This window comes from Bos indicus, chromosome 24 (genome assembly GCF_029378745.1).
Source record: "Bos indicus isolate NIAB-ARS_2022 breed Sahiwal x Tharparkar chromosome 24, NIAB-ARS_B.indTharparkar_mat_pri_1.0, whole genome shotgun sequence".
Lineage (NCBI taxonomy): Eukaryota > Metazoa > Chordata > Mammalia > Artiodactyla > Bovidae > Bos > Bos indicus.
Window position 1 is genome coordinate 22,275,599 of NC_091783.1, and position 27,931 is coordinate 22,303,529.

At 44.8% G+C, this 27,931-nt stretch overlaps 1 protein-coding gene across 5 annotated transcripts in view; it reads right to left on the bottom strand.

Annotated features, from left to right (window-relative positions):
* MAPRE2 (microtubule associated protein RP/EB family member 2) overlaps positions 1–27,931 on the bottom strand; it is a 187,387-nt gene that overhangs the window by 18,004 nt on the left and 141,452 nt on the right. For all 5 annotated transcript variants that reach the window (XM_019986572.2, XM_070778752.1, XM_070778751.1 and 2 more), the window contains 2 exons: positions 26,303–26,516; positions 1,465–1,604 (listed from right to left, as the gene is read on the bottom strand). In XM_019986572.2, the coding sequence (XP_019842131.2) occupies positions 1,465–1,604; positions 26,303–26,516 (354 nt within the window). The remainder of the gene's footprint in view (positions 1–1,464; positions 1,605–26,302; positions 26,517–27,931) is intronic.

Here is a 27,931-nt window from a genome sequence, read left to right on the forward strand (position 1 = left end):
TCACAACTTTTATTTATTTATTTATTTATTTTTTAAAGCCCTGGTCGGGGAACTAAGATCCCGCATGGTCTGCCTGGCTGGTAGTGGAGGGTTCTCAGCCACGATTTGAGGTCTCCGCAGGATGAATGCTGCTTGTGGGCACCGCCCCAGCAGACTTGCAGGCCCCTGACTGGGTCCCTCCATCTCTCTGAGACTCCAGATCCCCAAAGCTGCCCTCCACAACTTTTAAACTATGCATGCTGTGCTGTGCTAAAGTAGCTTCAGTCATATCCAGCTATTTGAAACCCTATGGACTGAAGCCTGCCAGGCTCCTCTGTCCATGGGATTGTCCAGGCAAGAATACTGGAGTGGGTTGCCATGCCCTCCTCCATGGGATCTTCCTGACCAAGGGAGTTAACCAGTGTCTCTCCTGCGTTGGCAGGCAGGTTTTTTACCACTAGCGCCACCTGAAAAGCCCCTTAAGCTATGTATACACTTAGGCAAAGTTAGCTATTGTTGGTTAGGAAGCATATGTAAGCTTTCATATTGAATATTTCAAAGACAGCAGAGATAGATTACTGCAATCCCAGGGATATTAGATAAAAAAGAAAAGTCCTAATTCACTGTGGCCTTTCTGATCCCCCCGCTCCTGGGTTCAGTGCTCCTGTCTACTTTCACTCCTGTGGGAAGGGCTCGGTGTTTGGCTTTTGCTGGTAGAACAGCTGGTGGTGTGTGTCTGTCTGTCTGTCTGTCTGTCTGTCTGTCAGTTCAGCGAGAGAAGGGAAGTTCTCTGTCTTGCTGCCACTATACGATCAGCATCCAACACAGTGTCTGTCACATGGAACAGGCTTAACCGATAGTTGCTGAAAGAAAGGAGGAAGGGAGGGAGACCAACCCTTGATGCCTGTAACACAATCTAGACTGGCTCAAAGCGCCGTGGCCCAGCCTGGAGCTCCTAACAGCACTGAGGTGTGTGTCTGTGGGGTACGGATGGGGGGTGGTTAGCCTGCCCGCTTGCATTTACCTGAGGCCTTCTCATCTGTCCTCCTGTCTCAATGTATTTTTGTTGTTGGTAGTCGTTCAGTTGTGTCTGATTCTTTGCGACCCTATAGACTGTAGCCCGCCAGGTTCCTCTGTCCATAGGATTTCCCAAGCAAGAATACTGGAGGGGGTTGCCATTTCCTTCTCCAGGGGATCTTCCCGATCCAAGGATTGAATCCACATCCCCTGCTTGGCAGGTGGATTCTTTACCACTGAGCCACCTGGGAAGCTGTCCTCTCAATAGACAGCTGTGAGATTGGTGACTTAACATCTTTTATTGACAACGGGCCACTGATTTTATCCGCCCCACTAGTTCCTTTCATTCTGACTTGACTGAAGCCACTGGTTCCTTCCCCTCTCCTATCCCAGGCCCAGAGAGGTCTTCTCATCTCGCCCTCACACCCGTCTCTGCTGCCACAGACTGGGCAGGGGATGCTGAGTTACCTGTTCATTAAGCTGTATGACCTGCGTTTCTAAGTCTTTATCAGATCTGGATGCTGAGCCGCTGGACGAAGCCCTTTTGGCTGATGAGGGACGAGAAGGTGTGGATCCTGGTTTAGATGCTGGACTGGATTTAGCCGCACCTAAAAGTAACCAGAATAAATTATGAGCACTGGCAACATGAGAAATGCTTTTTCGGTAGACAGCAAAACTATGATAACAAAAGGAATTTACTAAAACATATAAGAGATAACTGCCGGCTACCCTTTCCCAGCACAGTGTGTGGATTAAGTTGCACTGGTTGTGTCTGACTCTGTGCGATCCTATGGACGGTAGCCCACCAGGCTCCTCTGTCCATGGGATTTTCCAGGCAAGAATACTGGAGTGGATTGCCACTTCTTTCTCCAGGGTACCTTCCCGACCCAGGGATGGAACCCTCGACTCTTACATCTTCTGCACTGGCAGGTGGGTTCTTTCCCACTCATGCCACCTGGGAAATCCCTCCCAGCACAGAAGTAGCACAAACACACTTAGGAAGACTGCATGTGATAAAATGAGAGAGTCCTGGACAACTTAACCCTTCTGAGCAGTTTTTCCCTCAAGTGACATGAGATTAATGCAGTTGTCCTTTCTTCCTCCAGAGAGATGAGAATAGCAGACACAAAGGGATTTTAACTTCTTTTTTTTTTTTTTAAGAAGGAAAGGTTCTCTGATAAGCTCCAAGCATCATCATAATTGAATTTCTAATACCGATCTTATAACAAAGTAATCCCTTAGGAGAAATATCGATGAAAATGTCTATTTTTTCCTCTTTTAATACCCTAGTTTCAGCCATTAAAAGACTCTAGGAGCCATGACATCTCTGTAGCAATGGGCACTCTTGGTGCCCAAGTCCGGCTTCTAAATGTTATTCTGCAATAAAAGGGCTTCTTGAGATATGGCTGACTCCAGGGGTGGGCCTGGAACATCTTATGTCAAAGAGCAAGGATGTGCTCAAGAATTAAGGTCAAGGAGACAGGGGTCAGACTGAAGGGGCTCCCACCTAGCCACACTCAGACCATTTTGCAAACCAAAAAGAATAATGGCTATAATTGTATTAAAATGCACTGAATAAACAAAAATCTAGTCCACGATGAGGGGAGTAGAGAGGAAGGATCTAAAGATCTTTACAGAACACTGACAGCTAGGAAATTGCTAAAGAAATGCTATAGAAAGAAATCACCGTTTTGTAGTACACTTAACTGATCCAGGGAAGTTTCATCAACTGACTCTAAGACATTGAGAGGTTTTTGGAGAAGCAGATAGCAACACATGTCAAGTCGTTATCCCTTAAGTTGCTTATAATGGGAGAAAGATATGCCTTTACAACAGGGAAGCCTGGGGATTAAGACAGTAACCAAGTTATTCAGCAGCATCACTAATAATGACAGAAACTGGCAAAACTAAAAGACCACAGATGTCCGGCAAGACCTCATCTACCTGAAGCCCAGCTTAAAACAGGCTCTCCCTGTCTAGGACTTGATAGACATAGAAATGGGCTTCCGCAGCCAAAACAGAAGGCACAAGGTGTAAGCAATGAAGTTTACACACTTCACGGGTTTATAAATTCAGAGCCACTGCTGAGGCCCAACCACGCCCTCTTCCTCTGAACAGCTCAGTCTGGTGCAGGTCCTCCCACTGGCCCAATTCTTCACCGCAGTCCCCCCATCCCCTGGCTCTTGCAGGGCAAGAACTCATCACTCTCTGCTCTGTAAGCTCTGCACTTAGCACAATACTTGGCAGAACATGTATTTGGTGAAGGAACAACTGTTTAAACAAATACAGGAACAAGTAAATAAAACCTGGTTATATTTCCAACTTTACACTTTATTGGGACCAAGAGGTGAGAAAAAGGCAAGGGGTTATACAGGCAAGCTAACAGCAACAAGTTTCAACCAACCTCCTAATTACAAAGTAGCAAACAGGGAAGACTACAAAATTTCTGTCTGTCTGTCTTCAGGTGCCGGAAGTCATCAGCGAGAGGTGCCAAGTCATACACACCCTCAAGAGGCCTTGATGGCAACATACCTTTTAATATACCTGCCTGTTATAAAGGAGAAAAAAAAGAATTTTCTTCTAGAAATACACGGAAATGCCTAATATGCTGAAAATCAGAATGCTTAAATTAGGTATGACTGAAGAAGTTTGAGTATGCACACCTTTAGTTACCTGGAAACCTCACTTATGCACAAGACCCTCCCAAGTATAGATAGTGGATGGCCTGCTTTGTGATTCACCAAAGCTGCGAGGAGCCTTCATCTTTGTAGAAGCCCAGATAAAATACTCCTGGACAGTTTCCGTGTCCCACTGACCAGGTTCTCTAACTCCAGGCCAAGTCAACAGGGTAAGGAACACAGCACAGAGAGCAGCAGGGAAGGCAGGGTGAGGATGTGTGGGCCTGGCAAAGAGCCTTCTCCAAGGGCGGCCACCAGCCAGTCTCGCTGGGGAAGCTGCTGTCGACAAATCAAGTCACTGCAGATATTTTCATGAGCTGTGTGTCGTATTTTAATATAAAGAAGGTCTAACAGAAAGTAGCTCAAAGACTGTCCATGACCAACCCCTTTTATTACTAGATACAGACTTACTAAGTGCCTACCATGAGCCCTGTTGCTTCCTGGATGTCTCAGTGGGTGGAGAATTCACCTGCAATTCAGAAGACATAGGAGACCCGGGTTCGATCCCTGGGTCGGGAAGATCCCTGGAGGAGGAAATGGCAACCCACTCCAGTGTTCCTGCCTGGAGAATCCCATGAACAGAGGAGCCTGGCGGGCTACAGTCCATGGGGTTGCAAAGAGTCAGACCCGACTGAGCGACTAAACACAAGAGTGATAAGCCCTGCCCTGGAGGTCCCTGCTCTAGAGGAGCTCATGATCGCACGGGAGTGATCATTTAAGAATGCTCACAGACAGAAAGACAAATAGTCTATGTCATCGCTGACACGTGGAATCTAAAAAGTAAAGCAAATGACTGTATAAATATATTAAAAAAAACCAAAAAACTGCCCAGGCATGGCCACTCTCGACATTCTCAGGTACAAGGCTGTGTTCTAGACATGACCACAGAGCGTGCTTGGGCGGCATTCCCTCTGCTGAAACTCCTCCCCCTTCTCCTTTGAGTGACTGAGTCTAACATCCTTCAGGTCTCAGCTTAAATGTGGCTGTGCAGGGAGGCGACAGGACCCAAACACCCTCCACACAGCACCCATCAACTGGAGTGGTATCGAGTGATTTATTTAATGACTGCTTCTCCTATTAGAAGGCTTCCCAGGTGGCGCTAGTGGTGAAGAATCCGCCTGCCAATGCAGGAGATCCTTGGGATGGGAAGATTCCCCTGGAATAGGAAGTGGTACCCCACTCTGGTATTCTTCCCTGGAAAATTTCATGGACAGAGTACCCAGTGGGCTACGGTCCATGGGGCTGCAAAGAGTCGGATATGACTCTAAGCGACTGAGCACTCCCATTAGACTTAAACTCCAACAAGGTAGGAGTTGTGTCTGCTTTGTGTTCTCAGGGCCAACCACAATGCCTGATCCGGAGGCGACACTTGATAGTTACACTTTTGTGACTCATGACAGAACTCCTGGGAGAGGCAGGTATCCAGGGCACAGGTCCCAAGGGAAGCTCGAGGATCTGATGGCAACTTCAAAATCACCGACAGCAAGAGCTGGCACTCTCTGAAGGAAACCAAACAAAACCCACCAGCCTCCCAGAGAGAGAATCTCTGACTGGGTTTCAAGGTCACCTTACATCATCACTTAGGCCCTTTAGAAATGGAATCAGGACAGCAGTTCACCTGGGTAAATTCAGTTGGTAAACAGTTAACTCTGAGTAGGGAGGAGCAAGGTGGTTTGTGCTGGGCTGTCCAAGTCTGCCTTGGACATGCCTCTCCTGAAGAGAACAGCCCTGCAGAAGGGGTTTCCCTAGAGGGCGACTGACCACCCCCACCCTTCCCCTGCCAGGCAGGTGTCCCTCAGCAGGTCAGCACCTGGGATGGGGCTGGTTGCAGGAGCTGAGTGAGATCCATCGGACACACGTTCTTCTACTCCACCTTACCCAGTCTCATGTAAATTTTAAAAGAAAAGCATGAAAGGAATAGAAGCCGGTTGCTTGTAAAACAAGGTTGTGTGTGCTTGCATGCTTAGTTGCTCAGTCGTGTCTGACTCTTTGCAACCCTATTAGACTGTAGCCGGCCAGGCTCCTCTGTCCATGGGATCTCCCAGCAAGGATATATTTTCGGGACATCACCAAATGCAGCTTGCAAAAAAAACCCTGAAGTGTCTGATAAGAAATTAAAGTAGAAGACGTCAGGGTAAGCCAGAGCCCCATGGAAGACCAAGTTATCAGGGAAGAAAAACTAAAAATAAGCAGAGGGAGCAGGCTGGGAAGGAAATGGGGTCATGGGAGATGCGGGCAGCTCACGGCAGAGGCCAGAGCGGCTGCCGTCACTGGCGCTGTCCCAGTTCCAGCTTCTTCCTGAGGAAACACATCCCTTGCTGCTGACAGAGTCCAACTCGACTGTGGTTCACAGGTCTTAGCACTCAAGTGCCAGCTGTGATTCACAGATCCTATAAACTGGCACCATGCATGCAGCCTGGAGGTCTCTGAGATGAGAAAGACAATGGCAGTGAGAGTCAGCCTTGGCATCCCCCTGCTGCTGGGCGGGGAGAGGACAGTGGAGAAGAGGGGCTCGGTCCACGCCCCACGCGCTATACGCGCTACACTGGGGATGGGAGCAAAGATTCTGCCTCCACAGGCAGGACAAAGCAAAGAAGGGAAAACAAATTCGAAAAATGTGAAAAGCTCAATTAAGTAATTAATACTGGAAATTTAAAATTAGAGGGGTTTTGAAATCTGATTTAAGTTGTTTGGAAAGAAACTGATAATAGAAATAAACGTCTGATGGATGAGGATACACCAGTTGACTGTACATTTTCTACCTTCCAGTCAGTAAAGGCAAAGACATGAAAGAACGGGAAGGACGTCGGGAAGATCTTAGTATCTTCAGAGGTTAAAAGTTTTTTTAGAAAACCACACAATTAAAGCTCATTTTCAAAAGAATGTAAACTGAGCTCTTTAAATCCTCACAGGCTGCAATCTGATATGGACATACTGACCCCTCATGGCTACCACGTGATCAACACACACCAACAGACAGCAAAGGCTAAAATGCTAAAGTTTATAAAGATGAAAACCCAACCTTGTGTTCGCGGTGTCTAATGCTTTCATGGGTTACCTTTTTAGAATAGTAGTAGACGATATCCGGTGTTGTATCGTACTCATTAGACAGTTAAGAACGAGGTTTTTGTTTAAAGTCTTGCTACCTTCTATCGTCTTCTGGGGGTGTACCCAGCTTGTGGGGTGACAGATATTCTTTTCCTGGGCTGCAATAAGGATGCTACCAGAAAACTGTACTGCTATCACTAATATTAAACTTAACACTGATACAGTACTTTTATGTAAGCTAACCTTCATATTCCGTTTTTGTGAAGCGACCCAAGGATGTCCTTGATGGCATCCAATCATGGCTTGAGACACAGGGGTTCTCCAATGCTGCCTTCATGCTTCCTCAAATGCCCCCAAGCCCACTGCTGACTTCGCTTCTGTACCTTCCTGTGCCTCTCTGCTCAGTGATGCTCACGCGGAAAACATTTACATAATAGCTTTTAAAGAGAGTACAGCTACTTCGGCAAGAACACAGATGCAGATTTTTTTTTCTTGCAGCTATCAGACATTTCAATTTTTTTTGATAGTGAGGCTGCATTTGACGATGTCCTGAAAATATAATGAGCGGTAGCCCCGTCTTACAAGAATCATTTTTCCCTCAAGTTTTTCTCTCTCTCCCTAACTTCCCCCCTTCAAAGTAAAAAGGAGTTTCAGAAGTGGAGGAAACTAGACATAAATTCTGTACAAGTCCCTGTAATTCTCTGATTTGACCCACTGGATAGGGACATGATTTACAATGCTAGTCTTTGAGCAGTTGTATCTTAATTAATGCCTTCAGGAGTTGGGGGTATAAATATGATTCTAAGACATTTTAAACCATAGTTGTAAAAAACAAAGAGTGGCCTGATTCACTGTCTTAGTGAAGCCAGAGCATTGCTGTGTCTAAATGTCAGTAATTAGTAGCTTGCTTAACGTTTACAGAAAAATGTTCCACCATTTTAGGCCTATGAGGCCCAATGAATTCATAACTAAGAAGCAAATAAAAGCACTTTATCCTTCTTTATACTTGGCTTTTATTCTCTGTGGCTGGGGCTCTGGTGGAATTTAGAAATTCTTCTCACATAATCTGCCATATTCTTTCTACCAAAATCCTAAACAGAGGAGCTAAAAATATGACGTTAATACTGTTGACAAGAACCACAGAGACAGTAAAGAAACACACAGTCATTCAGGAAGCAACCACTCTCCTGGTTGTCCCCAACTTCTTCCCTACTTTGTGAGCACCGCCCAACACACACACACACACACATCCGCTTCCTTAATTAAAAAGCCCATGGAGGAGGGGTGGGGATGCAATGGGTGCAGGGAGTCAAAAGGTACAAGCTTCCAGTTATAAAATAAATAAGTCCCCGGGATGTAATGTACAGCATTAACTACAGTTATTAATACTACAGTTAATAATACTGTACTGCATATTTGAAAAATGAGAAGGGAATCAAACTGAAAAGTTCTCATCACAAGAGGAAAACAACTTGTAACTCTGTGCAGTGATGGCTGTTAGCTAGGCTACATTTCACAATATGTACATTTCACAATATACACAAACATTGAGTCATTAACGCTGTACATGTGAAACTAATAAAATGTTATATGTCAAATATGCCACAATAAAAACCCAAACCCCACAGAACAACTCAAACATGACCTAAGCTATCTCGAACCTACACTGATTAATCGTTTGTGGATGAACCTGACATCACTTCCTTATCACCCGTTAACTTTGGCAAACAGGTGTTATTGTTTAATGAACCTGGCTAAAATAAATAATTGGGCCACTGCTGGGGGAGATGGTATGGGGTGGGACTGATTGAAAAGAGAGAATTCCCACAGGAAGAGGATCTCCCAGGGCACTAAAATGACACCAGAGCTGTCACACTGCAGAACGACAAGCTCCCGTGCAACCCTGACCGTCGCAAACACAAGATCTAACACTTTCCTTCGAAAATGCCTCTACACCTCCACTTTGTATGTTCTGTAATCTGCTCGGCCCTGAGGGTGGGAAAAAAAAAAAAGCACCTCAGTGGCCAATGTTTTGTCCAAATGGAACCTTAATAAGGGTTCTGGGGTGCCCTGATTCACGAGATCATTGACAGGTTGGTTCTTTTACTCTCCAGTGAGTAGTTCAGAGGCCTCACTGGCTTCTGTCCCACCAGGGCATCCAGTGGCAAAACTGGGCTTTTCCTTTTGGCCACTTTGGTGTCGGCTTCTGAAAGCTGGGTGGCTCCACCTCTAAGCAGCTTGGGGCGGGGTTCCACAGAGCTGAGCTTGAACCATGTCAGTCCTGCAGAAGGAAGACCTGCTAGGAACACCGTGTCGTTCCCCTTGCCCAGGGAGGTGGTGGTGAGGAGCAGGGACGGGGGCCCTACAGCCTTCAGAATAGCCCTGGCCCTGCTGCCAGCTCACTGGCAGGACTTTTGCTGCCACCTGGACTTCTTTCTGTCCTACACAGTCATTAGCAGTCCGTCCTTCCCAGAGCTGGGGAGAGTACCTGGGTTAAGCTGTGGAAAGTTCCTACCCAGGAGCCTGGCACGCAGTAAATCAGCACACCCTGTTATTATTATTACTCAGCAAATGAGGCCTGATTCAACTAATGACGAGAAAGCACACAGGCTTCCCACTTCTAGATGCCAGCAAGATAAAAACTAAACTGCTGACATGATAAGGAAATGAGACTCATTTTATCTAAAGGAAATCTTTATGAAAACGGGTTTAACCCATAACCCACCAGTGGGCTCCCAGGCCTAGGTTTCCCCATTCTGTACTCTGTCTTGAGAATCAGTAGACCAGAGCCCAAGTCTCTGTGCTCCTTCTGAAATCACCCCGATTCATGCATTCCTGTCACAAATATTTACTGAACCCTGACTACGTATCTGGCAAGCTACAGGCACTTGGGATAAAACAGGGAATGAAACACAAAGATGCCGGTCTGTGTGGAATTCACGTTCTAATGGGGGGAATTTGATAACAGACAATAATGTTAATAAATTAGTAAGTGACATGATAAACCACAAAGTAAACGCCATGGCAGAGGCAGGGCCAGGCAAGAGTAGGGAGTGCCGGGTGGGGCTGGGAGTGTGGCAGTTCTGAACAGAAACTTCAGAGAAGGCTTGAAGTTCAGGATTATCCATCGTGTAGTCCCCTCCAGTCTCAAGCCCTTGCTCAGACCCAGAGGACCTCCCTGAATCCTTCCAGAAGGACAGGGGTCACAACCTCAGCCCCCCTGGGTGGCAGCCCAGTAGGGATGCCACGAGGTGGGATCCACCCTGGGCATGCATGGGGGCAGAGGGGGCTCACTCGGGCTCAAAGCCTCCCTCCTCACCAAAGCCGACGTGTTTGGAACAGCCCCTTGGTTCCAACTTCCAGGATCCCTGGAAGGGACATGCCACTTGCAGGAGTCACTCTGACTTCTTCAAAGCCCCAGTGGGAAAGAGCAAGCTGAGCAAAGACCCGAGACAGGCGAAGTTAGCCTTCCAGACAGCCAGGAACATTCCAGGCGGAGGAAAGACCCAGCCTCATCAGGAACGGAGGGAGTTGGGGATGCTGCAGGAGGAGGGAGCTCGAGAGGGACTGGAGGGCGGCCGCCTCGGACCTCAGAGGTTACTGGCAGGAGGCCGGCTTTTGTTCTGAGGGAGACCGGCAGCCATGGCAGGGTCCTGGGCGTGACGTGGGTTGCAGGCGGCTCTCTCCGCCTGCCAGGTGGACAACAGACTAGCGGGGCTGAGGGTGCAGAGGCCAGCTGGGCAGCTACTGCGGCCACCCCTGGTGTGAGTGGTGAGTGCCCAAGATGAGTGTGGCTTTGGGAAAGCGTTCACAACGTGACAGTTTAGAAAACCCTATGATACATCCCAAAGCACCAAACATCTGGCCATTGATCTCAACTTAGGTTTTGCGTTGTTCAGTTCAGTCGCTCAGTCGTGTCCAACTCTTTGCGACCCCATGGACTGCAGCACACCAGGCTTCCCTGTCCATCACCAACTCCCAGAGTTTACTCAAACGCATGCCCATTGAGTCAGTGATGCCATCCAACCATCCCATCCTCTGTCGTCCCCTTCTCCTCCCGCCTTCATCATTAACAACTAGAAGGTCTTCTGGGATCAACAGCATCTGCTACTGGCTCCAAGGGGAGGGCAGAAGGATGAGGCGGTGGTGACAAGAACCATGAGTCAGCCAGGGTCCTTCCCGGCCCGCTGCTTGGAGCCATCCCACAGTGTGCTAACCAGCTCTGCCCTGGGAGAACATGCCAGGGGACAATGCCGACAGCCCGGGCCCGAGCCCCAGTGCCCGAGGCCTTCCCGACCAGCGGTCACCGAGAGGGGCGAGTGGCCTGACTCAGCCGGGCATGTCCAGCCAGTGTGAGCATTCACAAACCGAGTTACTTCTGCCCTGGTTACTGTCCCTGCTGGAGAGGATGTACTTATTTTTAGCCATCATGTGATTCTCCAGTGTTTTCCAGGCTATGCTTGAGTCACTCTGGTTTCGGAGAAATTTTCAGAGCTGGGGGGTGGAAATGCAGGAACGCCTTTTCTTGAAACGGCTTACATAGTAAAGATTCTGACTTTACGTAGTTATTTGAGCATGGTATGTATTTCTTTTGATAAGCTGACTTTTCATATCCCTCACATCCTGGTAGAGAATTCAGTGTGCTTTGCAACGCATAAGGTGTCAAACAATTACTATCTTATTCTAACAAGTTCAAATTCTTGTTTTGAAATTGTTCTCAAAGCAATTTCTCTCTAGAAGTAGAGAAGCTCCCTTACCCCTGTGAAAATAACATGCACCAGCATTCCGATTATAATTGAGGGGAACACTCCCTTGCTTGTTTACTGCAGCAATAAGGAACACTGGTGGCTGAACGAGCCCAGCAACCCCAGTCAGCCCACTGAGAGTAGAGACACACGGGCATCACCATGACAACATCAGTGTCACATGCACTCCTGGCATACAGCCATCATTTAAGCCAGAAGCTTAGAGACTAAGATGGCCATTCTGGGGAACACAACTACTTATGTTCATCCTTTATGATGTTCAGTCAGAGACCTACTGGCTCCACTGACAAGACCAAGCGTTTCAGGTTGTCTTGATGATGGTGGTTAAGTTCCCTGTGCTCCATTAACACTATCTTACTGGGCCTCTCTTGCAAAGACAGAAACAGGCTGAAGCCACAGAGCTGCAGGAGCTCCGGGAGGTGAGAACCAGAGCTGAGCCCCACTCTAATCACCTACTCTCCTCCATTCCAGTTGACTCCCACTCCAGGTTAATCCTAAAGGAAATCAAGCCTGAATTTTCATCGGAAGGGCTGAAGCTGAAGCTTCATTACTTTGGCCACCTGATGTGAAGAGCCAACTCATTGGAAAAGACCCTGATGTTGGGAAAGATTGAGGGCAAGAGGAGAAGGCGGTGACAGAGGATGAGATGGTTGGATGACATCACTGACTCGATGGACATGAGTTTGAGCAAACTCCTAAGGACAGTGAAGGACAGGGAAGCCTGGCAGGCTGCGGTCCATGGGGTCGCAAAGAGTTGGACGTGAATGAACAATGACAACAACCAGTTTTCTGCTTTTACCACCCAATGACCAAGCCAGAAACCTGTGCATCATTTATCCTTGGCTTCCCCTGTCCTTTACGTCTCATATCATATTACCATCAAGTTTTGTTGATTAAACCTCCTTAAAGTCTCTATAACCCACATGCCTGTGACTTCTGTTCAGGCCACCCTCCTCTCCTACATGGTTGGCTGCACCAGCTTCTTGGCTGTTGTACTTAAAACCTTTCAATGACTCCCCAGAATCCTCATAACAAATTGTAAACATCTGTGACTACAGAACTTCAGGCGACTGCCCCACTGTGTTCTTCACCTCCTGGGGTACCCACTCTCTCCGAGAGCACGGGTGGGACCTGTGGCTTGCTTCCAACCAACAGAATATGGGAAAGGTGATGGAATGTCACTCCCATCACATGGAATCCTATAGGATTCTCTCTCCGACTGGCAGGCACACTAGAGACTCGCCCTCCTGGCCTTGAAGAAGTCGACCTCTACCGCAAGCACCCATGTTGGAGAAGCCCATGGGGTAAGGAATCGCAGGTAGCCTATGGGAACTAGGAGTAGCTGCCAGCAAGGAACTGAAGCCTCAGTCCTGCAGCCTCAGGGAAGCTGCCAACAACACAAGGGAGTTTTCCCCGGTCGAGCCTATGATTAGACCACACCCCAGCAGATGCCTGGATTGCAGCCTGGTGAGAACCGAAGGCAGAGAACAAGACGAAGCTGTGCCTGGACTTTAGAGGCTGTGACACACTACATGAGTAGTTTTAGGCTGCTAAGTTGGTAGTAGTTCTGCAGCAACAGGACATGAATACTGCCTCTTCACACATGATACAAGGGCCCTGGCTCACCTGTGCAGCCAGCCTCACATCTCAATGTCTATATGGAACGACATGCACTTTACTGAATACTGCATGTTCTTTCTTTAAAAAAATTATTATTTATTTTTGGCTGTGCTGTGTCTTTGGTACTGGCTGTCCGTGGGCTTTCTCTAGTTGCAATGAGCGTGGGCTACTCTCTAGGTGCAGTGCTCCAGCTTCTCACTGCAGTGGCTTCTCTTGCTGGGAAGCTCTAGGGTGCACAGGCTCAGTAGTTGTGGCACAGGGGCTTTAGCTGCCCTGCAGCCTGAGGGATCTTCCTGGACCAGGGATCGAACTCACGTCCCCTGCACTAGCAGGCGGATTCTTAACCACTGAGCCAACAGGGAAGTCTGAGCATGCTCTCTTTTGACTGCAACATTCTATTCTGTTTGCAAGGCTCTTTTCCATACCCTTCACCTGGCTAACTCCTACTCATTCGCTAAGTCTTAGTCAAACCTCATGTCGTCCAAGAAGCTTTCCTAGAGTATGCTAGGTCAGCTCACGTGGTCTTCTTCCTAACACACCCTCACTGCACTTACCTCACTTTAACGCTGTTGTCTATTTAGTGCCAGACTTCCTCATAGGCTGTAACTTCCTGATTCCCTGTCTATTTCCAGAACCTCTCACAGTGCCTTAAATAGCTGTTGAAAGACTAAATAAGAATTCAAGTAAAGCTTTCACAAAAGGGCAAGGAAGCCAACAAAAAGAAACTGTTGTTTAAGAACTATTTTCTGAGCTCCTGTGTAGTGCACTATGCCATTTTCTGAGCTACGGCGTCAGGGGCTCCTCAAGTGATGGAGACGATTGGCGAAGACGTCCAAACAGCCTCGTGCTGGCGTAAATGTTGCATTCTCCTTGATCCACAGGGACACTGGAGTGATTCAGTTTAAATCAATTCAACAAATACTACGTGAGAACCTTCTATGTGTCAAGCAACGTGGAAACAATGATTGAACAAGACAGAACTGGTTGACAGTTTGGTTCACCCAATTCCAGGGGGATCAAGAGAATTCTTCAGGTCAAAACTGTCTTCAGTTCCCGCCCACCATACCAAAGGACAAAGAAAGGCACCAGTGAAGAAGAAAAATAGGCTCACTGGTGACTCGTGATAGTCTGCTCATGGAAACAAATAAATGCTAAGTCACTGCCTTTTGAGGTTTGACAAGCTTTCCTGTGAGGCTAAGCAGCAAAGCGCCAAGTTATTATACCTGAGGAGAGAAAAGGGATGATCCATCATGGAAACGCATGCAGGGAGCAGCTGTGTAAGAATGACCCAATGCTGGTGATGAAAGGACCCAGTACTGTTTAAAATGGGGCCAGGACAGACCTCCCTGGTGGTCCAGTGGTTAAGACTCTGCGCCTCCACTGCAGGGGGCATGGGTTTGATTCCTGGTCGGGGAACTAAGATCCCACATGCCGTGTTGCACAGCCGAAAAAAGAAGAGAGCCAGGATGATCTGCTTCCCGGATGAAGACAGGGCAACGGTGGAGGCCCTCACCTCCTCCTGCCAAGTCCCATGTAAGGGCACAGAGTGTGGCGTGCTGAAATTCGTGCTGGTTTTGTCCAAGGGGCTTACTCTTCACTTTGAAATGACCCAGATCATTTACTCAGAGAATGATCTGAATTGAAGGATTAAGAAATCAGAGATTAGTATTCCCATGAACCTAGGGCTCGATTTTCTGGACTTTATACACATTTCTGCTTTTGAGTTGATAGGAGGCCTGGAACAAGTAGCTGAATGTTTGTTTCCTGCATTTACAAACATATATAAAATATAGTGACTCTCACCCCAGAGCCTATTCCAAGGATAAATGCGAATGTTTTTGAACTTCTAAAAATTATAGCTGTTTAAAAACATAAACGCCATTCAAATAGAACGGCATGTGCTCTGTTTCAAGCCTTTACAACACTGGAGGGCCTTTTATTTCCTTCACTAACTATGCAATTTCAATTTGGTTTGTGAAATTTTACTGCAGTTCAGTTCGTGTGGGAAGAAGAGAAGAACATAAGACAAGACCATATCTGTGATATTTGAGTGCGCATGTGCTAGGTCACTTCAGTCATGTCCAACTCTTTGTGATCCCATGGACCATAGCCTGCCAAGCTCCTCTATCCATGGGATTCTCCAGGCAAGAATATTGGATTGGGTTGCCATGCCCTCCTCCAGGGGATCTTCCTGACCCAGGGATCGAACTCGCATCTCTTACGTCTCTGACTTTGTCAGGCGGGTTCTTTACCACTAGCGCCACCTGGGAAGCCACTAAGAATACTGGCGTGGGCAGCCATTCCCTTCTCCAGGGGATCTTCCCAACCCAAGGACTGAACGGGGCAGCCATTCCCTCCTCCAGGGGATCTTCCCAACCCAAGGACTGAATGGGGCAGCCATTCCCTCCTCCAGGGGATCTTCCCAACCCAAGGACTGAACGCTGGTCTCCTACACTGCAGGCAGATCCTTTACCATCTGAGCCATCAGAGAAGGATATTTGAGAGGCAATATAACAACACAGTAGTTAAAAGAGCACTAGACTCTGGAACCACAGGGCTCCCAGTTTCCAGTGTGTGACGCTGACAAGTTATTGAACATCTCTGTGCCTCCGTTTCTTCGACTCTAAAATAGGGGTGGGATGGGGACTGTCTACCATTTAGGACTGCTGTGAAGCTCAACTGAGCTCAAACAGGTTAAATGTTTAGAACAATAGCGGGCATTCAGTATGTATTCAGTACTTACTCCCTCTATATCTGATGCGAAGAGCCAATTCATTGGGAAACACTCTGATGCGGGGAAAGATTGAAGGCAAGAGGAGGAGGGGGAGGCAGAGGGTGGGATGGTTAGACATCGTGTCTGACTCAATGGACCTCAATTTGAGCAAACTCCGAGAGATAGAGAAGGACAGGGAAGCCTGGTGCGCTGCAGTCCATGGGGTCACAAAGAGTCAGACTTAGTGACCGAACCACAACAGAATTTTACACGTTTTCCCTTTCCTTAACTTCCATTAAAAATGCATAGTAAATTTCAAAAACCTCAACCTGTGATACACTTTGATTCTAAGAAGCCAAAATAATTAAAACTTATAAACTGAATTAGTAGGTCAAAGGTGTCAAAGGTGCTGTCTCCTGAAACAAACACATTAGGATAGAAATGGAAGACGCACGTCTCTTCCCAGGAAGAAGCTCTGGTCTCTTCCCAGGAAGAAGCTCCGGCCTCTTCCACAGACACTGCCAGCAGAGTCTTCTCTGAGGCTCCTCAATTCTTCACAACTCTTGGTTTCCCTTTGTGCCCGATATTCCAAACTCGCAGATATTCAGTATCCTGCAGGGCAGAGTGCTGCTCATATTTTACACTGTGGTTTTATGATGGTTACAGATAGAGGAACACAGTTTTAACTATACTTTGAGGAGAAAAGTATCCTGACATCTAGCTTATATATTTCACATATGACAGATGTGTAACTGGAGGAGCAAAGCCACCATTACCCCCACTCTCCTTCCAAGGAGTAGGGAATGTCCTCTAAGAATCTAGGTTATTGGACCACTATAATCCACACCCCTCCCCCCCATTTTCTCCAGGCCTAAATGTAGGTAAAGGAGCAGCCATTGGTGTGCATCTTAGGGGATGATTCCTCAGTACAAACAGGCCAAGGGCGTGCCACGCTGATGGAGGGCAGGGATTGAGTGAAAGATACATTGTTCATATGATAAGGAGAAGTGCTAAAGTGAAGTGAAGTCGGTTCAGTCGCGTCCAACTCTCAGCAACCCCATGGACTGCAACCCACCAGGCTCTGCCGTCCCTGGGATACTCCAGGCAAGAATACTGGAGTGGGTTGCCATTTCCTTCTCCAATGCATGAAAGTGAAAAGTGAAAGAAGTCGCTCAGTCGTGTCCGACCCTTAGCGACCCCGTGGACTGCAGCCTACCAGGCTCCTCCGTCCATGGGATTTTCCAGGCAAGAGTACTGGAGTGGGGTGCCATTGAACACCCATTTAAAAAGGAGTCTTGCTAATTATGAGACTGGTAAGAAAAATGCATTTCTTCCTTGTTATGAGTTGATATTGCATGATGTTTTAACATTAAAATATGATCCTTGAAGTAGGTATGTGGCTAACAGAGTATGTGGTTAGTGACTGGGGACTGCGGGACAGCAGTACCAGGCAGATAAGTTGTAAGAATAAACAAGCACGACTCCTTTTGAGGGAGAGACTACGAAGGGACAAGAAAGGTGACGCTGCCTGTGCTCATCCTAATGCGGTTCTCGGGAGTAAACGTCATCATGGGCTGTTTTAGTCTAAAGAGAAGATATGAAAAACATGCATTTCTTGGAGTGAATGATGACTTTGGGGTTGAGACCAACATTTGTATTTAAAGAGTGGAATTTCTCAAAAGGTAAACGAAGCCTTACATCGTGGCAATAATAAGGACAAAGGTCTTGTATAAAGGTACAGCCCTGAGGTCAAGGTTAGAACTCCTGAGTGGAATTTAGCTTCTTGAGTACTTTTTACTTGGACTCTTGAACTAAAGCCTGTTAAATAAGAAACATCAACGCTCACCAGAGCAATAAAACAAAATGCAGAGTCTCCATGACATAACATCACAATGTCTAGGATACAATCCAAAATTACTCACCATATGAAGAGTCAAGAAATGGTGGATATAGCAGACAAGAACTTTAAAGCAGCCATCATGACCATTTCCATCAAGTAAAGTATGCTTATAATAAATGAAAGATAGGCACTCTCAACAGGGAAATTAAAAAAAAATTAAAACTGAAAGAAATAGTTGAAATATAAAAAATGCTCAGCAGTAAATGGAGATGACAGAGAAAGAAGAGGGTCAACCTGAAGATACATTAATAGAAACCATCTAAAGAATAGAGAGAATACTGGGAAAAACGAACAGAGCCTCAGGGACCTGAGGGATAATATCTAAAGCTCTAATATATGGAAAAATGAAGTTCCAGAAATATAGGTTACAGAGAATGAAGCTGAAAAAATACTTAAAAAAAATGCTGAAAATCTCCCCAATATGGTAAAAGACATTCACTTGGAGACTTAAAAAGTTTAATGAACTCCAAAATAAGATAAATTCAAAAGAGAACTTTGATTAAATCAGGCACATCACAGTCACACTACTGAAACCCACAGAGAAAGAAATCTTAACTGCATCCAGAGAAAACAGCCTATCCACTACAAGGGAAGGTGATTAGTGTGAGCACGCATTTCTGGCCACAGAAAGTGGAAAGACATCTTTAATGGGAGAGCGTGCGCAGTCACTACAGTCGTGTCCGACTCTTTGCGACCCAATAAACCAAAACCTTCCAGGCTCCTCTGTCCATGGGATTCTCCAGGCAAGACTACTGGAGTGGGCTGCCATTTCCTGCTCCAGGGGGTCTTCCCCACCCAGGGACTGAACCCACATCTCCTGCATTGCAGGCAGATTCCTACTGAGCCACCGAGGAAGCCCTAACGGGAGACAGGGAAGAATACAAGAGCCGTTTGAATTCTTTATCTAGGAAATATCCTTCAAGAATGAGGGTGAAATAAAGGCATTCACAGAAAAAGGAAAACGAAAAGAATCTGCTGTCATTGCACCTGCTTTACAAGAGATAACTTCTTTTTCTCTTTTAAAGTTATTGGGTCTGAAGAGAAATGAAATTAGTAAGGAACTCAGATGCTCAGGAATGAATGAAGAACACTGGAAATAGTAAAAATATGAAAAATAAATTTTTCTCTTAATGTCTTTAAAATTCATATGACTATTTAAAGCAGCACTGCCTAATAGAAATATAATAGGAGCCATGTAAATAAACTGCTTCTAGTAGCCACATTAAAAAAATCTTGAAATTTTTTATACATGTCAAATATATACAATATATGCAAATTATCATTTCTACATGTAATAAATATAAAAATTATTAAGCTAGTTTTATATTTTTCCCATATCAAGTCTTCTAAATTCAGCATGCATTTTATACATACAGCACATTTCAATGCGGAGTAAGCACACTGCAAGTGCTCAAAAGCCACCATATAATACAGCACTGATTTAAAACAAAAGTTATAACATTGTCTTGTGGCATTTATAATGTATATATGTTTATAGTATAATACGTATGATAGGCAAAGCAAAGAACACTGGAGGGAAAGGTCATCAGGGTTCCATTTTACATGAAATGGTATAAAGCACACTGTGAAAAGGCAAGAATATAATATGTATGGTAATCCTTAAAGCAACTGCTGAAAAAAAAATTAATGCAAAGAGATACTGTTAAAAAGGCAATAGATAAAATAAGGTGAAATATTAAAAAATTTTTTTTTACTTCAGAAGACAACAGAGAAAGAGAAATATAAAAAAACAGAGGGGACAAGCAGAAAACAAATGATAATATGGTAGCTCTAACTCTAGCCAAATCAATAAGTAAATTAACAATGAACTGGACACTCCAATGTCCACAGACTACCAGAATGAATAGAAAATGCAAGACCCAATTACCTGCTGCTTATAAGAAACATACTTTAAATATCAAGCCAAAGACAGGTGGAAATTTCCCTATATGAAGAAAGATACACCATGCAAACAGTAAGCATAAGAAAGTTGGAGTGGCTCCATTAATATCAGATAAAATAGACTCTAAGACAGAGATACCTTTTACCAAAGCTAAAGAGGGGCACCTCATAAAATAGAAAGGTCAATTCATCAGGATGACTCAACAATCAGAAATTTCTATGAACCTAAACACAGGAAACAAAAATTACTAGAATTAAAGAGCTGCTGCTGTTTAGTAGCTAAGTTGTGTCTGACTGTGAACCTATGGGCTATAGCCCTCCAGGCTCCTCTGTCTATGGGATTTCCCAGGCAAGAACACTGGAGTAGCTTTCCATTTCCTCTTTCAGGGGATCTTCCAATCCAGGGATTGAACCTGCGTCTCCTGCGTTGGTAGCTGAATTCTTTACCACTGAGCCACCTGGGAAGCCCAGAATTAAAAGGACACATCGATAATTCCATAATTAATGTTAATGCTCTCTGCAGCAACTGTTAGAACTTGATAACTACTAAAAAGAAAAAGCAGTAAAAACATAGATGATCTGAATAACACCGTCTACTACCTTGATATTGATATTTCTAAAACACCATGCAACCAACAACTGCAGAATGCATATTTTTTTCAAGTGACAATGACCAAGACAGACCACATTCTGGCCCAGAAAATCAAGATCAGAACAAGGATTTTAAAAAACCACTGTAAACTGCTACATTTCACTGTTCCTCCTAAAAGACATAAAACAAATTAAACTTTGTGGGAAAGTAAAAGCAACTCTTTTTTACCCAGTGGTGATCGGTGATGCTTACTTAGATTACAGGTACTCAAAAAATATGCAAACACTGGTAAATAAACACAATCACTTTGTCAAGGTTGTATCAACGGCCTTCAAAAACCCCAAATTAAAGATAATTGAGAGTGAGAGTATTCATATACTCAATACAGTTTCTGAAAAATGCTGTTTGGATTTATTTAAATCTCCATTTAGGAATTTAATTATGATCATTCAAATGCTTTATTCTATTCTATGTCTTAGGTTGCTTCCTTTTTGAAATCATTTTCTAGTATTTCTGTTTAATCTTATTTTGAGGCCGGAATGCTAAAGTCCCTAAGGAAAAGAGAAAGCTCAGAATCAATTTCCATAGCAACTCTAAATCCACCACACTATATTTGTATATGGGAGTTTGATTTAAGTACATTAATATATGTGGATTTGCAACATGTCTAAGCTGTGGTTGCTATAGGAACCACAACTTCAAATTTCCTTTTAAGTTTAGTAAGTGCTCAGACATAAGAACTGATCCCCCTGACAGATATCTCAAGTTGCAGATATGGCTGGCAGCAATAAATTTATAAACATGACTCACGATGATATATGTACTTAACAGATATCTGTCATTATGAAAATGTGCATTTTAATACATGTTCCTAGTTGGTAGATCAAAAGCAATTCAAGATGCAATTTCTCAGGATGGAGATAGAATAAGACTTTGCCAGGCAGCCATTCATCCTTAGCAAAAGCCTGTGCCATGCTGAAGCTTTCTACAGCCCAGCTAAGTCACCCACACACACACACATCAACAAGCTCTATAGCTTCTCTGAATCCACAGAATATCCTGTTGTCTGTACTGAAATGGCAAAAAATCTGGCACATTCTCACAGAGACAGAACGCATCGAGCATCTATAGTGCATTTATTTTGTACACAAGCAAATCACCTATGGTGCGTGGCTGTATAAGTACTCTGTATGATGTAAAAACACAATTTTTTTCTTCCCATGTAGACAGTCCTTTCTTAATTATCAATGTGGACAATCCATCCCATGATCACTTTTCCCAATTCTAACATGGCCTCTTTGCCACAAGGCACACTGGCTCCCGCATACTACTCTTCATGTATGATAGCCAGGACCTGCACGTTAGCTTTAATATTAGCTTACTGAAGTAGAGTGAGATAAAGCCACTGCAAAATGGACTAAATATTTCAAAGCCAAAGTGAAAAAAAAAAAAAAAAGACCATCTCCTATTTTCAATTATACCAGACGTTGCTTGTTTTCACTAATGCAGATAATTAAGAAATGACCAAGGCTTAGAGGTGGACGCAAATGACTTCTGAGTGTTACTAACCTGGCATCACTCTGAAATAACTGATGTACGTAGGTGAACTTCCCAGACAGCTGGGGGCCCTCACCTCATCAAGCAGTTTAATTTGTCTTCACTTTTTTTTTTTCTTTCTGGCCATGCACCACAGCTTGTGGGATCTCAGCTCTCTGACCAGGGACTGAACACGGGCCATGGTATTCAAAGCCCAGAATCCCAACCACTAGGCCACCAGGGCTTGTCTTACATTTTGAATGGACAAAATCAGACTTGCGTGCGAGGATGGCTTTGAATGGTTTTAGAAGAGGCAGAGAGGCCAGTTTAGAGATTGTAAAACAGTTTATGGGAGAGATGATTATCAAGAGAAAATTAAATCTTAAGAATTAGAAGGGAACTCTGAGGGCTGGTATTGTGTGGATCCTGAGGACGACAGACACATGGCACTCTGTGATTCAGCAATAAATATCTCAGGCTGCTGGACCACTGATAACATTTGGGGTTTTTCTGTCTTTTCTTTTACTGATACTCATACTTTCTATAGCTATCACTGTACCCCCTGCCCTACTTAGGTACATGCTGAGAAACGATACCCCCATGTTTGTTATAATTCTATCCAAATTAAGAAAGAGCAAATAAAGTGGATCAAGAAACACACATTTCCAGTCATAAAGTAAATAAGGCATGAGGTTATAAAACACAGCATAAGGAATATAGTCATGAATATTGTATTAACTTTGTACGGTTCAGATGGTAATTAGAATCACTGTAGTGATCACTTTGCAATGTATACAAATGACAAAATGTCTCTATATTATACACCTGAAACTAATATAGTCTTGTATGTCAATTAAAAAAAAACAAAAATCAAATAAATGTAAAAGAAAGAGCAAATAGGCTCTGGATAAGTATTCTAGGAACTCTTTCTGAAGTATATGAATTTGATAGTGCAGATTCTATACCTATTCTGACTTTTAGAATATTCTGGCTTACATTTTCTTGGCTGCTTTACCAAGAGTTGGATACATGACCCCTAAGGGAAAAAAATGCACTCTCACTGTATTTATAGGAGTCTTTCTCCTATGATAGCTTTTAAAACCGTATTCTACCTGTCATGGTGATGTATACATGTGACGCATACCTGAGCTATCATTTTTTCAGTGTAGTTTTACTACCCTACCGTGTCCAAGAGTCAGGACATGGTTCATAGAAAAGGGGACGGCTGGTCTGACTCCTGGAAATATCCTTTGTCTTTGATTAGGACCAGTGAGGTAAACGCGGTCAAGGCATCAGGAGCACAAGCCTGAGGAATACTGCCTTCCCGAACACGAGAAACCAAATTCATCATTTGTTTCCCGAGCTTTGTTACCTGAGAAGTTAAGCTCTGGAAACAGTATTATTTCTCTTCCAGGCTCATGGACATTCTTTCTATCAAAATGGCACAAGGTTCTCTGTGGCTTTTGTGAAAGACAGATGAGGGAGATCCTGGAAAGCAAGGCCAAGGCAGCACAAGGACAGTTCTTTTGTGTGTGTGTGTGGGGGGGGGGAGCGGGGGGGCGGTTGGTGCCAGTTTAAGGACACGTTATGGTCGCAGAAGAAAAATGTTTTGAGGCCTGTCCAGGTCTACTGCTGAAAACTTGAAAAAGTGGCAGCTGCGATTCAAGATGAACTGGGACATCATTAGCAGTTACAGAAAAAGAGCCGGAGGCCAGCGCTACCAGCCAATCTTGGTTTTCACACCTCCTTGTCCCCCCACCCCCACCTGCCTGTATCGCCCCGGCTCCGGAGGAGGCACAGCACTCCCCTTCTCGATTCTGGTCCAAGAAGAGTGACAGCCTCTGATCAAAGCTGAAGGCCAATTTAAACCGCCGTACGTTTTGGTTTCCCAGTTTCCCTGTGGCTTCATTTTTACCCAACCTCTTCCAGCACCTCTGTCCCCCCAAAAGGAAAACACATTCCCTTTCCTCTCCAAACCTCTTTTGATGGCCCTGACCCCATTTTTCTCCCTGCAGCCTCAGGGTCACGCTCCACCAGTTTCCCCTCTTGAGTCCTGCTACAGTCCTTCTCAGAGAATCTTTCTCCCATCTTACAAACCGGCTCCTAGTGTCTTGTCCGAAAAGCAAACAAAATCAAATCCAGGACAATACCATTGTTCCCCCCAAGTCTAACTTTCTAAAGCATCTGTCAGCTCTTCCCCATCAAAATGGGGAAACATACCATCAAAATGTTTTTATTTTCCTCCACCTTTTTCCTGACCTTTCGGTGAAGGCAGAATCTCCTCCCCCACATCACTTTCACAGCTGTGTGTAACACCCTTGTTAAGCCAGTGCCATCGAGGTGGATGGATTCAGCATTTCAACAGATCAGTTTTGCTCAAGGACAATTACTCACCTCCCAGGAGCCAGATTTCCTCCGCCTGTTTCCAGGCTTCATCCTACTTGAGCTCTCCACAATTAATACTTGGTGCTTCTGCTGGACCCTCTTGCTAGAAACGTCCTACTCTGCTACTGAGCTGTTTTTCCCCCCAATGTTCCTCCTTTTCTCAGTTTAGCAAGGGTTTTCTTCTTGCCCTTAAGTGTATGTGTTCCCAAAGATCTGTGCTTTGTTTATTTATTTACAGCTGCGTTGGGTCTTTGCTGGTGCGGTGAGCAAGGGTTACTCTTCGTTGTGATGCTCGGGTTTCCCATTGCGCGCTCAGACGGTAAAGCGTCTGCCTACAATGCGGGAGACCCGGCTTTGATCCCTGGGTCAGGAAGATCCTCTGGAGAAGGAAATGGCAACCCACTCCAGTATTCTTGCCTGGAAAATCCCATGGATGGAGGAGCGTGATAGGCTACAGCCTACAGTCCATGGGGTCGAAAAGAGTCGGACACGACTGAGCGATTTCACTTTCACTATTCTCTTGCTGCAGAGCCAGGCTCTGGGCACATGGGCTCTAGCTGTGGAGCACAGGCTTAGGTGCTTGGAGGCATGTGGGATCTTCCTGGACTAGGGATTGAATCCATGTCTCCTGCCCTGGCAGGTGGATTCTTAACCACTGGACCACCAGGGAAGTCTCTTGTCTTTTTTTTTTTTTAAGCTTATTTAATTCTATGGCTTCAAAGTTGGGATTTTTATGCTGTCTGAGTTTCCTTCCTCCAATTCCTTTAACCCATTCCTGGACCCATCACTCCACTAAGAGACCCCCAAGTTGAAACATCCAACGGACCCTCCCAGTCCTCAGTGTACTGGACTCCTCAACAGGTTTAGACACTGATAACTGTTCTGCTCCCCTGACACATTATTCCCTCATTTCTTTCCATCTTTCTGGCATCTTCCCTGCTCCCAGGTGAGTCCCTCCTTTGCTACCCAAACATTAAATGTTCAAGTTCCTCGGGCACTCCCCCTTTCTTACTCAGGACTAACTTCCAGCCTCAATTACCTGGATGTGGGAGACTCACCAAATGTTTATCTCTAGCTGACACTTCCTTGAGTTCCAGATACCTGTACTCATTGTTTACTACTGCACGCACGCGTGCTCAGTTAAGTTGTGTCAAAATCTTTGTGACGTCATGGACTACAGCCCGCCAGGTTCCTCTGTCCATGGGATTTTCCAGGCAAGAATATTTTCCAGGCAAGAAAGCGGGTTGCCGTTTTCTTCTCTAAGAGATCTTCCCGACCCAGGGGTTGAACCTGTGTCTCCTGAATTGGCAGGCAGATTCTTTACCACTGGGCCATCTGGGAAGTCTTATTATAACCATTTTTAATCATTCTGATTAGAGATTGGGCATAAATAAGGAATGTGTATTCTGATAATATGAAGGTTACTGAATTAACAAGTGTAAATGCTGGTTTTCAAATGGAAACACATGGTTTCTGAGGATTTCATTGTTTAACTGTCCAGTACCACAGCTGGTGTTTATAATAATGACCCTCATTTAACAGGAACACATTCTGCTTGGTAAAGTCTGATTTTTTTTAGGAAAGAATGTTTGTAACATATCTTGCAAAGATTTTTCTCTAGAAAAGTTAAAACATTTTTTAAAGTTCCAGGTATTTATCATTAGTGACTTTACTTTTGGACAAAGTTGGCTAAGTGAGGTCTTGCTGAACGTGGTCCCATAAAAACTGGCACTGCCCACACAGGAGACAGGATGGATTTTTCATGAATTTCCTCTGAAGGATTACAGAATATGATCCATATTTAAAAGTATTAACAAGTTCATATTCTAGATCTACTGGCTGCAATTAAACAATAAAAATATGTTGAAATCTAATCACATTACTTGAAATTTCTCAAAAAACGAAAAAGGAAAATGCAATCTATCCCTGAAGTTGTACAGCTTCAGTGACACCCAGTGAACTGTTCTGCCTTTTTAATAGTTTAAATCCTGATTGTTAGACTTATTACTAGGAAGATAAATGTGGTCAAACAGATAACAATAAACATCATCCAGAGGTGTGAAAATACTGACTACTGGGAAGAACCAAGCAAACACAGGATAGCACGGGGGGGCCGGAGGCATTTCCCAACACGAAAGTGACTCCAGAACGACACTGCTCCAGTACCTGCTGTGGGGGAGTTGGCATGGTGGGACTTCTTGGGCAGGTTGAAGATCTGTTCGCCCGGGTCGGGAGGAGGGATTGCGTCTTGCCCTTGTCGTGCCTCTACGGGGTCATACTCCTTCCCATCGTAGTTAGCATCGTAGAACTTCTTAAACCACTGGATAAAATCCAGGTTGTCCTGGAAACGCCCTTTCACCAGCTTCTCCACGGGAATTACCTGCAGTATAAAAGCACCGGGTGAGTCACAACCCCCAGGCTGGTTTGTATTTAACACAACTGAACAGCTCCCGAAACAGAACTATTTCCCTGTGTCTGCAATTCATGCCTCCTGGCCTCTGCCCTAGTGTCTTAGCCAGCGGTATTCCCAAATCCATAGAATTCTTCATTATACTAAAGAAAAATTAAAATGGTGTAGCTGATTCTCCTGGGATGTTTAATACATCTGAACAAACCATAAGGAAAATTAAAAGGTTGCAGCTAATTTGCCTGGAATATTTAACACATCTGAATAAACCTTCCAAAATAAGGAATACCCCAAGCTGTCAAGAAGGGCGGAGCCTCTTCATAGAATGTTTATTGCCAGAGCATCTCCCCTTATGAACATCTGCGTCTGGGATGTTGTGTTGTTCCAACACACACAGCTCGATGGGTTTTCCTTATTTCTTTATAACACCTGGTCCAGTTGTGTTGGAATAAGCTCTTAAACTGTAACTGTTAGAGAGTACCAATGAATAGGAACTCAAGTCAATGAAAACACACACTAATCTAATGGTTCTTCTGAAACAAAATGAGCTTTCATGGAACTTATTTACAATGTAGAGACACAAGCATAAAATAAAAGCAACTAACCACAATACAGGGCACAGTAATTCACGGGCTACACAGGAGCACAGTTAATGTGCCATGGGTGGATGGGGGTGCAGAGGAAAAGAGAAATGGATTCAGGTGAGGGGAGTCACAGAAGGGACTGAAGTCACAGAAGTCACAGAAGGGAGGGGAGTCTTCTCCTGGAGGAGGAGACACTCAGCATTTATGTCAATTTCTGAGACGAAGATAGCTTTTCATGGAGTACTTTCCTATTGGTAACCTAAAAAGCCAATCGGTATTACCTTCAGAGGTCTTTTCATGGTACTATTTAGAAATATTTTCTATTAAAAATAAATATTGTACTATTAAAAAGAAACATTGTACTATTTATAAATATTTTGTAACTTTTGTTTATGCTAATACTGTGATTATTTTAGAAAGCGCCTTGTTGGAGCACAAGGGCCTTTCATTAACATGCTACCGTATTCTGCTTTCTGTCAAACATGGAACACATATCAACAGTTTTAGATGCTGCTGCTGCATTAGCCAGTCAAAGCAGGTACTTAGTTCTGTTGACTTAATTTTGCATTTCCTATCAAAATTAAAGTCCCGAGGTCATAAGTCCAAAATCAGAGGTGACAAGCAAATATCTGTACAGGTACTTCTCCTGTGCCGTCACAGGCTAGAACAACACGGACAGGGACCCTGTCTCCACACCAGGACCTTTGGGTAGAATCGCAGCATATTAAGCTGGAGAGGCCAATGAAGGTCATCAAGGTCACTGTCCCTCCAGTGACAGCACCAGAATTTTATCTCCAATATTCT